This window comes from Protopterus annectens, chromosome 8.part0, assembly GCF_019279795.1.
Source record: "Protopterus annectens isolate FY-2018-M chromosome 8.part0, PAN1.0, whole genome shotgun sequence".
Taxonomy (NCBI): domain Eukaryota; kingdom Metazoa; phylum Chordata; order Ceratodontiformes; family Protopteridae; genus Protopterus; species Protopterus annectens.
In genome coordinates, this window is record NC_056741.1 from 1,673,232,661 (window position 1) to 1,673,246,571 (window position 13,911).

The window sequence follows — 13,911 nt, forward strand, 5'->3', positions numbered from 1 at the left end:
CGACATCAGATCCGAGGGGGTTCTGTCTCTTCAGAGTTTATCGGTCCGCAGTCTCCCCCTTGACATCTCTGCTCTTGTGGGCTTGGCTCAGACTCCTCCGTCAGATCCGAGGAGAGAGGCTTCCTTGCTTGTTTTCCAGGATCTTCATATTTGTCCTTTTTCTGAGAATTGGTGTTTTCCGTCTGTCTTAAAGGAGATCTTGATTTATAGTAGTCCTTAGGAAATCATTTTATTCATTTATTAACAATTGATTATCAAGAAAGTCTTGGTAGGTGCATGTTTGCATTGGAGGCCCAGGGAGAAAATCTGCAAAGTATTACAAAAATATTTTAAGGACAATCATTTTACATCTTCAAGAATAATACAAAAATATCTACAGTGTAAGTAATTATACAAATTAGACATAATGTTAAAACATTAGTTAATAGATGCAACTTGTATGATGGTGATTTAGTATTTAAAGAAATGTTAGCCAGATTATAGACAAGTTAAATGTAAGTTAGCATAATACAAACAGGAATTGTAGTATGAAGTGGGGGAGGGACAAGGTTATGGTATATTTAGGAGTCTCTGGACAGAAGTTTATTTGAAGTAAGGAAGTGAGTGAAGTTGCGAGAGTAAGGAGGTATAAGATATGAATATGTACTTGTTCATATTTAGTTAGGGATATAGTTTATCCATGGGTTGAGTAAGAACAAAGCCAGATTTTGGCTAGGAAGTCTTTCAGAATTGTTTTAAAGGATTGGACCTGATGGATACGGGTAAGGATTTCCAGACCTTAGCAGCATGGTAGGAGTACAGACTATGCCTAGCAAGTTAGATAGGTTTGTGTTCAGAGTGGAGTTTATAGTCATTAAATTGTAATGACCGACTGGGAACATAGTTGTATAGAATATTTAGTGCTGGACAAAGCAGATGGATTATGGATAATTTTATAGGTGATAAGAAGCTGTGTGTATGCAGGCTAAAAAGGATAATTCTAATCAGTTTAAGCTTTAGTGTTCTACACCGGTAGGTTTTTAAAAGGGTATTTGCTGCAAATGTTGTCGCTTTATTAGAGCGCTTTTAAGTTTTGATTTTTGCGTAGCCTGGAGGTTAGTAAGGATGAGGGCACCATAAAGTAGTGAGGGAAGGAAGGAAGTAGTGGCAAGAGTAGATTTAGTTGCATTGGTGAGAGAGTTTTTGGCTCTGTAAATCATCCCTAGTTTTTGGTAAGTTTTTAATGAAATTTTATATTTAAGGTCATCATCCACTATCATCCCTATTAATTTGCTATGAGAAATGACTTCAGTAGTTGTACTATTAAGAGAGAGGATTTTTTATTTATTTTTTTTTTCATCAGGGAGGAATTTAGGGAAAAAAGTTTTTTTTTTGGGGGGTTGAGCATGAGTTGAATTACAAAGCCATGTTTCAGTGTCTGTTAAAGTTTCCTGAGTAATTGTCTTGAGATGTGCAATGTTGTCAGATGTGCATGTGAGTGAGGAGTCATTTGTGTATTGTATTAGGGAAGCTTGTTGTGAGCAGTGTGTTGATGAGAAGGTTGAAATGGAGGGGACCAAGGAATAGAGCCTTGTAGTACACCGGTGGTGACTGCAAGGTATGGAGAGAAGACCAGGATGGAATGCCATTTTTACTGACTGATACCTTTTGGACAGGCAGCTTTTGAACCATACGAAGGGTGGGCTGAGAAAGGCCTAGTAAAAGACATTTGAAGTAGTAGTTTGCTATATCAAACTATATCGAAGGCTTTAGAAAAGTCTAGAAATAAGGAAGAGACTAGTTTTCCATTATCTGTAATTTTTTTTGATAATCTGTAAAGGTTAGAAGTTCAGTGTTAATACTGCTCTGCTTTGGATTGACCCTAACTCCTGTGGCACAGTGGAATGGAGCCCTGACTGAGACCCGGCTGACCCTTGTTCATTTAATCACATGGGTGCTAGAAGAGCAAGGTGAGGAGGATTGGAATGAGGCAGCTGGCACTGGCTCTCGCATTAGGAGATGGCTGTGCCTTGCTATTTTGAAGATATTCAGAGGCAGTACTGGAAGTTGTACCCATAGACCTCAAGCCTGTAGAGTGTAGAAGTACATAGAGGTGAAGTGGTTATAAAAGGAACTTGTTTTCAGTAGCATGCACATTGTCATTAGCCAGCAGTATTAGTGAAGCTCACATAAACCACCATGAGGATAGGATAATACGGTATTAGAACCTTCTTCCAGCTGCCCTACTCTTGCTTCCCTACAAGGGAATGAAAGAGCTGGTTGGAACTCCCTGGTGAAGAGAGAGAGAAAGATCAGTTGGACTGTAGTATAGAAGCCACGGGGCACAAGCTTTCTCAGCAGGGAAGGGAGAAGAATTCTGCTTTGGTCCCGAGTATTTTTGCCTTTCTTTATTGCTGAGGTTATTGATAAAAGGGGTGTATATTCATCTTGATTTTGTGCTTGGTTGTCATGGACTACAAGATCTACATTGGACCACATACCAGTGTTTGCGTAGCTCCCAGGATGTTAGGACCATAGCATACAGTGACAGATGCCGCCGTAAAATTGATTGTTTGTGAATGTAGGTGGAACTACTGCATGATCTGTTCCAATGTTTTCTATTAACTCCAGCTCGCTTTAAATATAGTAAAATTGCAACATAAACCCCCTCTATAGTCCAGCTGATAGTAGCAGACAATACTCAGCATTAAAAACAAGGGGAGCAAAGCAATAAAAACTGCACGGTAAATTTTAAGAACATCTTTAACTCTTAAAAAAAAGATAATTGTAAGAATAGAATGATTTTTTAAAAAGCATGAAAATTAAGATGAACAATAAAATGTTTTCTGTATGCTACATGTCACTTTGTTCTGTTAGACCACATCAAAGCAAGAACAAAGCAACAAAGCTATACAGTAACCTGTAAGCACATCTTTAAGTACCAGTGAAACTAAATGAAGTTATAATGGAGAGGACTGGACCTTGAGTAACCATGTCACTCATTATTATGGATCTGCAGTTTATTTTTTATTATTTATTTTACATTTGTTGACCGGGATAGTTTGACTGGATATATGTCATTTTCAGCAGAAGCCCAGGGAGAAAAGCTCCAAGATAGTAATACACATTGAACATTTAGTAAATGCTGGTTTCAAAGATTACAGTCATAAGCAGTACCAGCATGTGGTCCAGTGTTCACTATCATCACCGAGATCCTTTCAAGTCCAAATTCCGTACTCATCCCAGCACCGAGGTTGATGTTCACTTGAGTGGTTAATTTGCCCGCCTTAGGTGTTTGGCATGCTCCCCTAGGATGTGTGTACCATAAGTGCAAGCACTTCTGAGAAGAAAATGACAAATTTGAACTGAAATAAAGGTAAAGCCAGTTGTAGACCCAACAAATTGAGTCCCTTTGTAATAAGAATTTTTCTAATGACACTCTCCTTAGTACCCCTGTAGTGCCTATGTTTGGTACGTGATATAAAAAGTGCCTTTGTCTAAATGCTTTGCCTTTGTCTAAATGCTTTGTCCATGATGATGGTGGAGTGCATGCTACTAAAAAAATAATGACCATACATTATTTCCGTCTAGTGGAGAAGGTCTGCACTGAGGGTACTACCAGATGTACCTTTACTTTGAGTTTTATTTAACTATTCCTTTCTTTAGTAAATGTGGCATGTTCTGTTTAGAGGGAGCAATTAAACATAGATACTACAGTAATTGTTTCTATCAACTGTAGTGTCCAAGATCTGTGACTAATAAGCCTATTCTGAATACTTTATATTGAGGGTTTGCTGCAAAATATTTTATAGAAACTGCACTGGGTTTTATTTTGCATATTACCTGATTTCATAATATTTTAATAAAATAAATAGAACATTCTTGCCATTTTATGCCAGGCGGTTGACAATTATTTTTTCTTTTCCACAGGAGATGATGCTTCCAGAAAATCAGACCAGTTTGATCCTAACAAGCAGGCAGTAGGTGCCCATTCTTTCAAGGTTTGTATTTTTTAAATGCTGTGTAATGTTTAATATATATAAAAATGTTTTAAGTTCATGTATTGAATTCTAGGCGTTTTAAGAGATGCAAGGAGGCACTTGTGTTCAGGCCAGCGAGCACAAACGTCTTTCCCAAATCAGTTTTAGGTAACTGAGCCGTCTCTTCCTCGGTGGCCATACATACAAGGTGAACAGAAAAATACAGTTAGGAATTAAGACAATTAAGTAAATCAACCAAAAAATATCGATTATAATGAATAACCGTTCTCCATTTCATTGTGAAAATGGTGAAACATTTATTTTTCTTTGCTATATCTTTAATTTTCCATGGATTTTATTACAAAAAAGTGCACAGAAGCTAGTAAAAGTAGGATCTTAAGTGCAAATTAGAATAGTCTTCACATGTGCACTGTTTACAGTCTCAGTAGCATGGACATGACAAAAGTGTTAAACTTCCGTGGTGGGTCTTTTATTTCAGCATATGGCCACACAATTGATGTCACTGACATCTTGTATTCTCTTTCCTTTTCCTTCTCTTAGCTGTTGTATGTGTTGTCTGTTGCAGAATCCTTCCCCTCTTGAATTTGTTCTCCGTGTTTTTTTTTTTCCCCCATGAAAAAGTTATTCTGTTTTATATATCCTGGCTGGTGGCTGAACTGCATTATGTTTTATGTGTTTGACAATTTTTTGGTTGAGTGAACTATTTTTCTGTAAATGTTGATAGTCAAATGGAGTAGCACCTCAAGAACAAGCTCTCTTGTTTGCTTGGGGTAGAAGCACAGTCCTGAAAGCTGTACACCCTGCATGGTTTCAGAGGTGTACAGCACCGTAGACATTACATGTATATATTGTACTGTTAGTCAAGGTAGGTCTTGTTACCTGGTTCTTTATCCTTAAGTAATCAAGTCACCTAACTGTATAACTAACTTCCCAGTGATGGGCTTATTGATAGTGTCCTGTTAAGCTGTCAACAACTTGGTCATGTAATGGGACATGCTTACCTGGTCATGGCGAAAGACTTGGGCTTTGGAGAGGGTCATGATGCTGGATCAACCAATCACTCTCTGAATCACCTGCCCTTATGAACTCCTTTTTGACATGGAGTAAGTTCTGACAGGAATATGGAAGCCAGTCTCGGCTATGTTGAGTTCTCCTTCAGGAAACTTGTGTTAAGGTACTAGTAAGCTCTTCCTGTTACGTTTGGGCTGTCTTCTTCCCACAGATTCATGAAAGCTCTTGAATCAGGTGAAAGTTTGTGTCACTGTACTTGAAATTTGTCTTTACTGACCTGGTTATTTTACTACTGTTGGACATGATTCAGGAATTTTTCCCCTCAGGGATGGGGTTTTGCAAATTATTCAGTTTTTGGTGGTCATATTCAGGTTTCTGAAGTCACTGGTGGTCCATTCTTAACCAGCAGAGGTCTAATTTTGAAGGCTGACATTGATAGGGTGTGCAGTTAGCTAGGTTTATCCTCTCCACCAGTTGGCATTTGACATCTTTTTTTCCTTCCAAGTTCCCGTGCTGCGGGAGAGAAGCGAGCCCTTGATTACGATTCCCGTTCTCTATAAATGCCAGTTCTCTTATGATTCTTGCAGTTTAAACCTCAGTCCTTGTTGCTGCTGATGAAGAAGTTTGTTTTAGTGCGACATTTGGATTTACTTTTGGTGAATAAAAATTCTGAATTTCAGAATAGTAGAAGCCTTTGGCCAGAGTTTCAGCACGGTCAACTTTGCTGGAAAGATTGAGTACTAGTCAACCCAGAAGTAGGTCTGTGTTACCGACGCTCTTTTGAACACCACCTTTAGTGTGTATTGTCCTCATTTAGTGTGGCCTGAGTCCCAGCACAGTCTTTCATTTCTTTGAAGAATTTGAAGCTTGGTAATGCAACATCCCATATGCATCTTGGTTTGTTTTCTCCACATTTCCACATCTGGTGTGATGGCACTGATTCCTGTCAACCTGAGAGTTGGGAGTAACCCCTTGACTGTACCTGTCATGAACTTTGAGGTGCTTGGGCTTTTTCTTCTAGAACTTCCTCCCCACAGACTGAGTGAACCACTCAGCTATAGCAGAGGAGAGTAGTAGGTGGTGTTCGTGTTTCACTGTTTGTCATCACTTGTGGGTTATCACTGTTGGGTAGCCCTCGGCCGGCTTGAATACCAGAGTAAAGATTGTCCCTCCTGCATTGGCTGCAGGTCATCTGGGACTGATGTCAGGTCATCACTGGTATAAAACAGGAAAGCCAGTGCCATTACATCGGTCTTTCTTACCATGGAGCCAGAAGCAGTTTGCGAGTGCATTAGTCAGCCGCTGCCAGTGTGAAGTAGAAAATGATTAAAGCAAAGTACCCTGTTGGGGATCTTTTTCTTGCACTAACCAGTGTCCGAAAAAGTAAGTAACTGTCTCCGCTGTGAAAAACAAATAACACACAGACTTCCATAACCTGTGTGTAACCTGTTTAGGCCCAGACAAAGATGTCCCCAGATGTCTGTTCTGCACTCTCTTTAATGCTAGGACCATCTGCCATAGTTCAGAATTTGCAGCTAGATATTTCAAAGACAGTCCTTCGCAGTACAAAATGGCATCTATTGATCAGCGTTCAGTAGATATCCCCAAAAAGAGAAAAGATAAAGGGACAGACCACAAAACGTTAGGCCTTCAGATGACTCCCCTGAAGTCCGCCACCAGTACAGTGGAATTCAGTGAGGCGTCTACGCAGCTCCTGATGCCCGATGCTATACCTCCACAGGCCTTTACCGAGACCCATTTGGAGTCCAGTACGTCACCGGATGAAACTACATCTGCCGAGTTTTTGGTGGTCAGCCCCGTGGTTTGGTCAGGAACTGCTCTGCAGCACCGGCTTCTAGGCTTTTTGGTCGCCGGCCACAGCTGCACCCAGGCCCATTGAAGCACTGAGGCCTAAATGCAAGATCACTCCCAGAAAAACAATTCCTAGTCGCCATCTTCCTCAAGCCCAACCTGCTCAGTCACTACAGCTTCTTAAGATGGCTGACTATCTTATCACCCTTATTAGAGGTAACCAGACTACCCCAGCCAAAAGAAAAAAGGGATCTTTCCCCAGAGATTCTCTCAGAACCTGACACTGAAGAATCTGACTTTTTGGATTCAGTGAACATCAGCCCCTTACTACCTTTGAGGATTCTGATCCAGAGGAGAATCCATCCCATCTGCATCCCCCGAGGACCTATCTTTTGGAGATACCTTACACACCCTTAGGGAACACTTCCATTGGGAAGCTGAGGATTACCCCAGTCTAAGAAGAGGCTAAGAGAGTTTCTGGACCTTCCCCAGCACAAACCCTTAGCCATTGCTCCCATTTTGGATGTGGTGGAGTATGTTTTCATGGAGTCTAGCCTCACACCTGATGCCCTGCCTCCTTCACCTAGAAAGCCAGACAGGTACTACAAGGTGCCAGCCACCCACCCACAAATACTTGTTCATAAATCCTGCAGCAGACCCAGAGGTTATCACGCAGGGACCCAAAGGGGCTAGGGCCAGTTCCTCCAAAAACCCTATTCCATCTGACAAAGGATAGCAGAGTCCTAGACGGATGAGGTAAAAAAGTATACACCTCTGCTACTTTAGCTATTCCATATGTTAAAATGTCAGCAACATACCTTGGAACTGTTAAAGCAGAAAATTTCCTTCTTGCCTGACAATTCTACTTCCAGAGAGCTAGGGGAACTCTTAAACTCCAGCTCACAAGTGGCAAAGCATTCCCTCCACTGTGGATACAATGCCCTAGAAGCCACCAGCAGGGCTGCTGTCGAGGGGTCAGTCATTACGAGACATGCATCGCTGAAAGAGCACCTCTGCGTGATCATGTTAAATGTTAAATCCAAACTCCTAGATTCCCCCCTAGATAAGGGACCGCCTGTTTGGATCTAAGGAGGAGGAGGTGATGAAGAAAATGGAGGGAAGGCAAAGTCAATGCAGACATTAAAAGATTTCCTCCAGGTACAGCCTCCCAGATTCAGCAGGAGCTTTCCCACCAAACACTGTTCCTTTCATTCCCAATCCAGGCGTGTGCAAAGGAAAGGGCACAGGGACAGACCCCACCCCAGGCAGGAATAACAAGGACAGCAAGTGGCCCAGACACTGGACCTCTACAACCCTCCCAGGGCAGGGAGTTCCAAGTCCACTCCCTATCGTAAATACTCGCAGTGACTACCCCCCCTATCTGCCCCCTCCCCCCAAAAGCTTAGGAGGAAGGCTATCCCTTTTCAAAGACAACTGGCAATCCATCACAAAGGATCAATGGGTCCTAAAAATCATTTTCCAAGGATACAGATTCTCCTTCAAAGAGAGGCCAATCTTAACAGGGTACCCAGACATACCATCAAATCAGTGGGCAGAGGCCCTCAGCCAAATTCAAAAATGCTGTGCTCAAGGAGCAGTGGAGCCTGTACCCAAGGAACAAGCCGGAAAAAGGTTTTATTCAAGGTTGTTCCTGGTACCCAGGAAAGAGAGCACTTGGTGCCCTATTCTGGATCTGTCCACACTAAAAGTTTCTTTGCAGGTGCCAAAATTCAAAATGCTTTTTCTCCAAAAGTTTTACCCATGCTGACGCCAAATGCCTGGCTAGTCACCCTGGACCTAAAGGATGCCTACTTCCATATCCCTATAGGGGAGTTCTACAGAAGGTTCCTTCACTTCGGGTCAGGCTCACAACAGTTTCAGTTATCTGCTTTGCCCTTTAGCTTATCTTCTGCTGCCAGGGTTTTCACCAAATGCCTGACCCCTGTCATGGTCTTCTGCAGGCAGAAAAACATTCAAATTTACCCCTATCTGGATGACTGTCTCATCCAGGCAGACAGCAGGGAAAAGCTCCTGCAAGACCTCAACTTTGTCCAAACACTCTTAACCTATCTGGGATTTACCATCAACTAGGAAAGATCCCATTTCCAGCCCACCAGACAGATCACCTTCTTGGGAGTTCTCCTGGACACATCCACCCAAAGAGCCTTCCTCTCTAGAGAAAAATAGTTTTCTGCCCCAATGCTTCTCCCAATTGGCTTGTAGAGCACACTTCACAGCAAGTAAGTTACTTCAAGCTCTGGGGTACATGGCATCCTGCATCCCTTTGGTGCCCTTGGTTAGACTAGACATGAGAAAACTGCAGTGGTACCTAAAAAACCTATTGCGCCAGCACACACAGTCTCTAGAGCTACAACTGCCTCCGATTCCCTGCTTAAGAGGGGAACTCCTGTGGTGGACAGAAGTCTGCACCCTGAACAAGGGCCCACCTTTTCCAGTTCTTCCCTATGGCCAGACAATCACCATGGATTCCACAGACAAAGTCTGGGGGGCACACTTAGGAGACATGTGCTCCCAAGGCACTTGGGACCTATACCTACACATCAACCTTAAGGAACTGATGGCAGTACTCAGGGCTATCCCAGCCTTCAAGAGCCACCTGAAAACAGGGGTGCTCCTCATCAAAACAGACAATACCACAGTCATGTGTTACATCAACAGGTGAGGGGAATGCACTCCTATCCACTTTGTCATCTAGCCATGCTTCTCTGGCAGACTGCCTCGATGATGGGCCTTCATCTGATAACTCAGTACATCCCAGGGGAGCACAGTACCCTAGCAAAAACCACCTCAGCCGAAGTGTCCTGGACCCACACGAATGGCAGCTTCGGAGGGAGACCTTCCTTTGCATCACCCATACTTGGGGGACCCCAGCGGTAGACCTCTTTGCATCCGTAGGCAACAGGCAGACTAGTTCTGCACCAGGGAGTTCCACCCAGAAGCCTGGAAAGTGGATGCTCTCTCCTTCCACTGGGGCAACCTGTTTGTGTACGCCCCTCCCCCTTGCCAATGATCCCAAGGGTACCGCTAAAGATCAGGGAGGAAGAGCCAAGAGCTATACTAATTGTTCCAAATTGGCCCAGGAAACATTGGTTTCCCTTGCTACTCAGCCTAACCAAGGAGCTGCCCAGGAATCTGCCTCTCACAGAAGGACTTGTAACCCAAGAAAAATGGTCAGTACTGCATCCCAGTCTGTAAACTCTCAACCTATCCGCATGGCTTATACCCCAAAGGCGGATACCAACCGACTGTTGAGCAAACGGGTCCTGGATATAATTAAGGAAGCCAGGAGGCCCTGCACCAGGAAATCATACTCTGCAAAATGGAAAAGATTCAATGCCTGGTGCCAAACTAAGGTTACAGGCAGCTCCCTTGCATCTGTCTCTCTGATTCTAGACTACCTGGCGGAGTTAGTGCAAAAAGGATTATCTTACTCTTTCCATCAAAATTCATGCCTCACTTATCTCTGCCCATTCCCATGCAGAGCGGCCTTTGTTCTCCCACCCCCTGCTAAAACAATTCCTTAGAGGGGTATCTCACATCAGGCCACCTAGGCGGCCACCCACTCCGTACCTCCCTTTGAACCAGCTGCCTCAGCAGAACTAAAATACCTCTCTTGGAAGACTGCCTTCCTGCTGGCCATAACCTCAGCTAGGAGCGTTTCTGAACGGCAGGCACTCATGTTCATTGAACCCTTCATTATCTTCCATACAGACAAGGGTGTCTGTTAGAACTAATCCCTCTTTTATGTCTAAGGTGGTGTCTGAAGTAACACCGAATCAGGCTATACAACTTTCCACCCTCTTTCTTAACCTTCAGAACAGGGGGGAAAGAATCCTTCATTTACTAAATGTGCACAGACAACTTGGATGCTATCTGGATAGAACCAAGTCTCTCAGAAAAACTGACCAGCTCAGCTCCTGGTCAGCTTTGCCTCATGGGCAGAGGGGAAACTTATTTCCAAGCAGACCATTTCTAAATGGATATACAACTGTATCCAATTCTGCTACCACTTCCATGGGAGAATTCCTCCCAAGCCAGTCTGAAGCCATTCCACTAGGGCCGCATCTACTTCCACAGCTTTCCTTAGGGGGGATTCCTACAAAGGACATCCTAGAAGCTGCCACTTGGACTTCATCCACACCTTCACCAAACGCTACCAATTGCCTCTTTTCTCCAAAACCCAGGTAGGCTTTTTCTCTGTGCAGTCCTGCAGGGCACGCTAGGCCCTACTTAGAGCAGTGTAAGCCTGTTCTTCTATTCCTTCCCTTCTACCATCCAACCTACCTTCAGCTATGAGAATCTTTCCACAAGTGATGACTACAACAGTGAAACACGAAGAACATCTACATTTATGGTAAGGGTACAGAGTTGTACTTTGCAGGGTGAGACTGCTCAAGGCTTTGTTGCCCAAATATGAGATAATGAATGGCTGTGAGTAAAAGCTAGCATTAAGGATCTCTGTTTGATAACAGTACTCTGTCCATTGCAGGTGTCATTTGTCTTGTACATACACAGGTTAGTACTAGGCTAACTGTCCCTGTGGTCCATTTTAAACCTAGCCAATTTCCCTTTTTATGCTTAAAATAACCCATCCTTTTTGGTTCTAGATTAGCCAGACCCATCCCATGGTCAATAATTATATATTACCTCTAAAGGGAATAACTGGGATCATACCAATGATTCTTGCACCATCTTCATTGCCGGCACATTTGCAGACAGGTTTCAGGTGACGCAACATTCCTTTTGAGCCTGATGCATTCCCGCAGTTCATGAGCTTAGGCATGTTGCTGGGTGTGGTATGGGAGTAAAGCAGAGTGGCCTTCATTTTTCAGATGGGCAAAGCTAGAAGATGTCGGCTTCTCATGTTCATAGGGTGATACTAGACTATCTGCCCTAGGGCATTTATAAGCCTAGCCAGTGTGTGTTTGGCTTTCGCCACCCTTTTAGATTGGTTGACTGTGGCTCTGTATAGTAGGTCACAGAAGATAGCCCTTTTAAGGTTAGTTTACTGTGCCTCTGTATAGCATGCACACAGAAGAGATCCCAGGGGTAAATTTACGCTCTCCCATCCACTCATCAAGATTTCTGTTGAAGAGGGTCAGTGAGGGGCTCTGCCTAACATGGATTGGGATTTTGTTCCAGAGTGAGGGGAGCCTCTGGGATATGAATCTGTTCCTCCAGCATGTTCTATTTATTTATGTGCTGAGGTTTAAGTCCCTGGAGCGTGTAGCTCTAAGGGATTTGGATTTCCTGAGGTGGAGCATGTCCATTAATTCTGGGTTGGACATCGCTTTATACGTCAGGAATAGATCGCCTCTGAGTAGGCAGTAAGTAAGCAACTGAGTAGAGCTGGAGTTTCTTCAGTTGAACTGCATAGGGCATTTGTTTGAGTCCCTTGATCCTCTTGGTGAGGTACTTTTGGGGTCTCTCCAGTTGCTGCAGTTGTCAGTTAAGGTACATCCCAAATGGGGCATTGTATTCAATTATGGGTCTGATGAGTAGAGGGGCACAATTACCTCTCTTGATCTAGATGTGAACCATTTCATGATAAGGTGGGCTATATAGAAGGTCTTTCTAACCACTTTGACAACGTGATTGACAAAGGGAGAGATTACCATCTACTTGGGTCCCCAAATCCCTATTTACTACTTCCGTACTTAATGGATTACCACCTATGTGGTAATTTGTGGGCACTTTGTTTTTCCCAAAGGGGATGACTATGCACTTTATGGCATTTAGCTTTAGGCCATGGCTCTAGCACCAGTTCTCCGTCTCTGTGAGACCCTTTTGGAGGATGCTTGTGTCAGCCGGAGAGTCGATTATGGCACCCAGTTTGCAGTCATCTGCGAACTTGGTCAGCCATAGTCCTCCCATGTTAGCCTGTACCTCAGAGAAGTATATACCGAACGAGAGGTCCCAAGACTGAGCCTTGTGGGATGCCACTTGTAACTGATTTAGAGTCTGACATGGCACCTGCAATTCTGACCATGTGGGTTCTATCCCTGAGCCAGTTTGAAATCCATCTTGTGACATATGGGTTGATATTTAAGCTGGTGAGCTTATTTATGATGCCTGAGTGGGGTATTGTGTCGAAGGCTTTTGCGAGGTCCAGGTAGGCCGTGTGGACTACCTTCCCTTCATCTATGGCCTTGGTAACTGTTTCAAAGAAATGAAATACCAGGTCCGCCAGCAGAAGCAATAATCCAACAGGCAGTGTGTCAAGCGTTTTATTAAAAAAAACAGCGAAATAAATCCAAATTACAAGACTAGCGCTTTCGCCCGGATACCTTCCAGGCTTTATCAAGTTAAAACACAGTGAAGCCTTAAGCGATTGCTTAAATAGCTGCATTAATTGATCACATGCTAAGTTAAAATATGTGCACATTTAAACAGCATTCTCTAATTAAAAAACATTAATCAAAAACATTGTTTAAAAACCATTGATAACAAGATTAAAATGGTTGTAAACCTAATACCATGAAGATAGTTGCATAAAAATACAAGGTTGTGCCTTTAATATATGAGAACAGATAAAAACTTGTAGACTTCTTATTTCCTTTATCTGCTTCATAAAGTGCATAGTGCTTTGTAATGCCACTGCTTGAATATTTTTGCATACCATAGCACGGAGGTATAAATAACCACCGTGACAAATAATTTACATGTGTTTTTTTCTCTTTAAGAGTGTGCAGTTGAGCAATGGAAAATAAATAATGTAGTAATGAATAATAAATATTGTATTAAAAAAATACATAAAAGGTTACTGCAATTATAACTTGGCCCTGCTAAGCTTTGAAACAGAGCCAATACTTAAAGTGCAGTATTTGCATACCATGGCACGGAGGTATAAATAGCCACCGTGGCAGATAATTTACATATGCTTTGTTCTTTGTGTATACAATTGAACAATGAAAAATAAATAATGTAATTGCGAATAATGAATGTTGTGTTAATGAATACAAAAAAGGTTACTGCAGTTATAACCTGGCCCTCCTAAGCTTTAAAACAGAACCAATACTTAAAGTGCCATTGAGACCTGGGGCTTTACCTGCATCAAGTTTGAGCTGCCAAATCAGCTCTCTATACT

At 42.8% G+C, this 13,911-nt stretch overlaps 1 protein-coding gene across 1 annotated transcript in view; it reads left to right on the top strand.

The window, feature by feature from the left end:
* LOC122809594 (exosome component 10-like) overlaps positions 1-13,911 on the top strand; it is a 1,034,611-nt gene that overhangs the window by 814,112 nt on the left and 206,588 nt on the right. Inside the window, exon 13 of the mRNA XM_044081202.1 lies at positions 3,910-3,980. Within this exon, the coding sequence (XP_043937137.1) occupies positions 3,910-3,980 (71 nt within the window). The remainder of the gene's footprint in view (positions 1-3,909; positions 3,981-13,911) is intronic.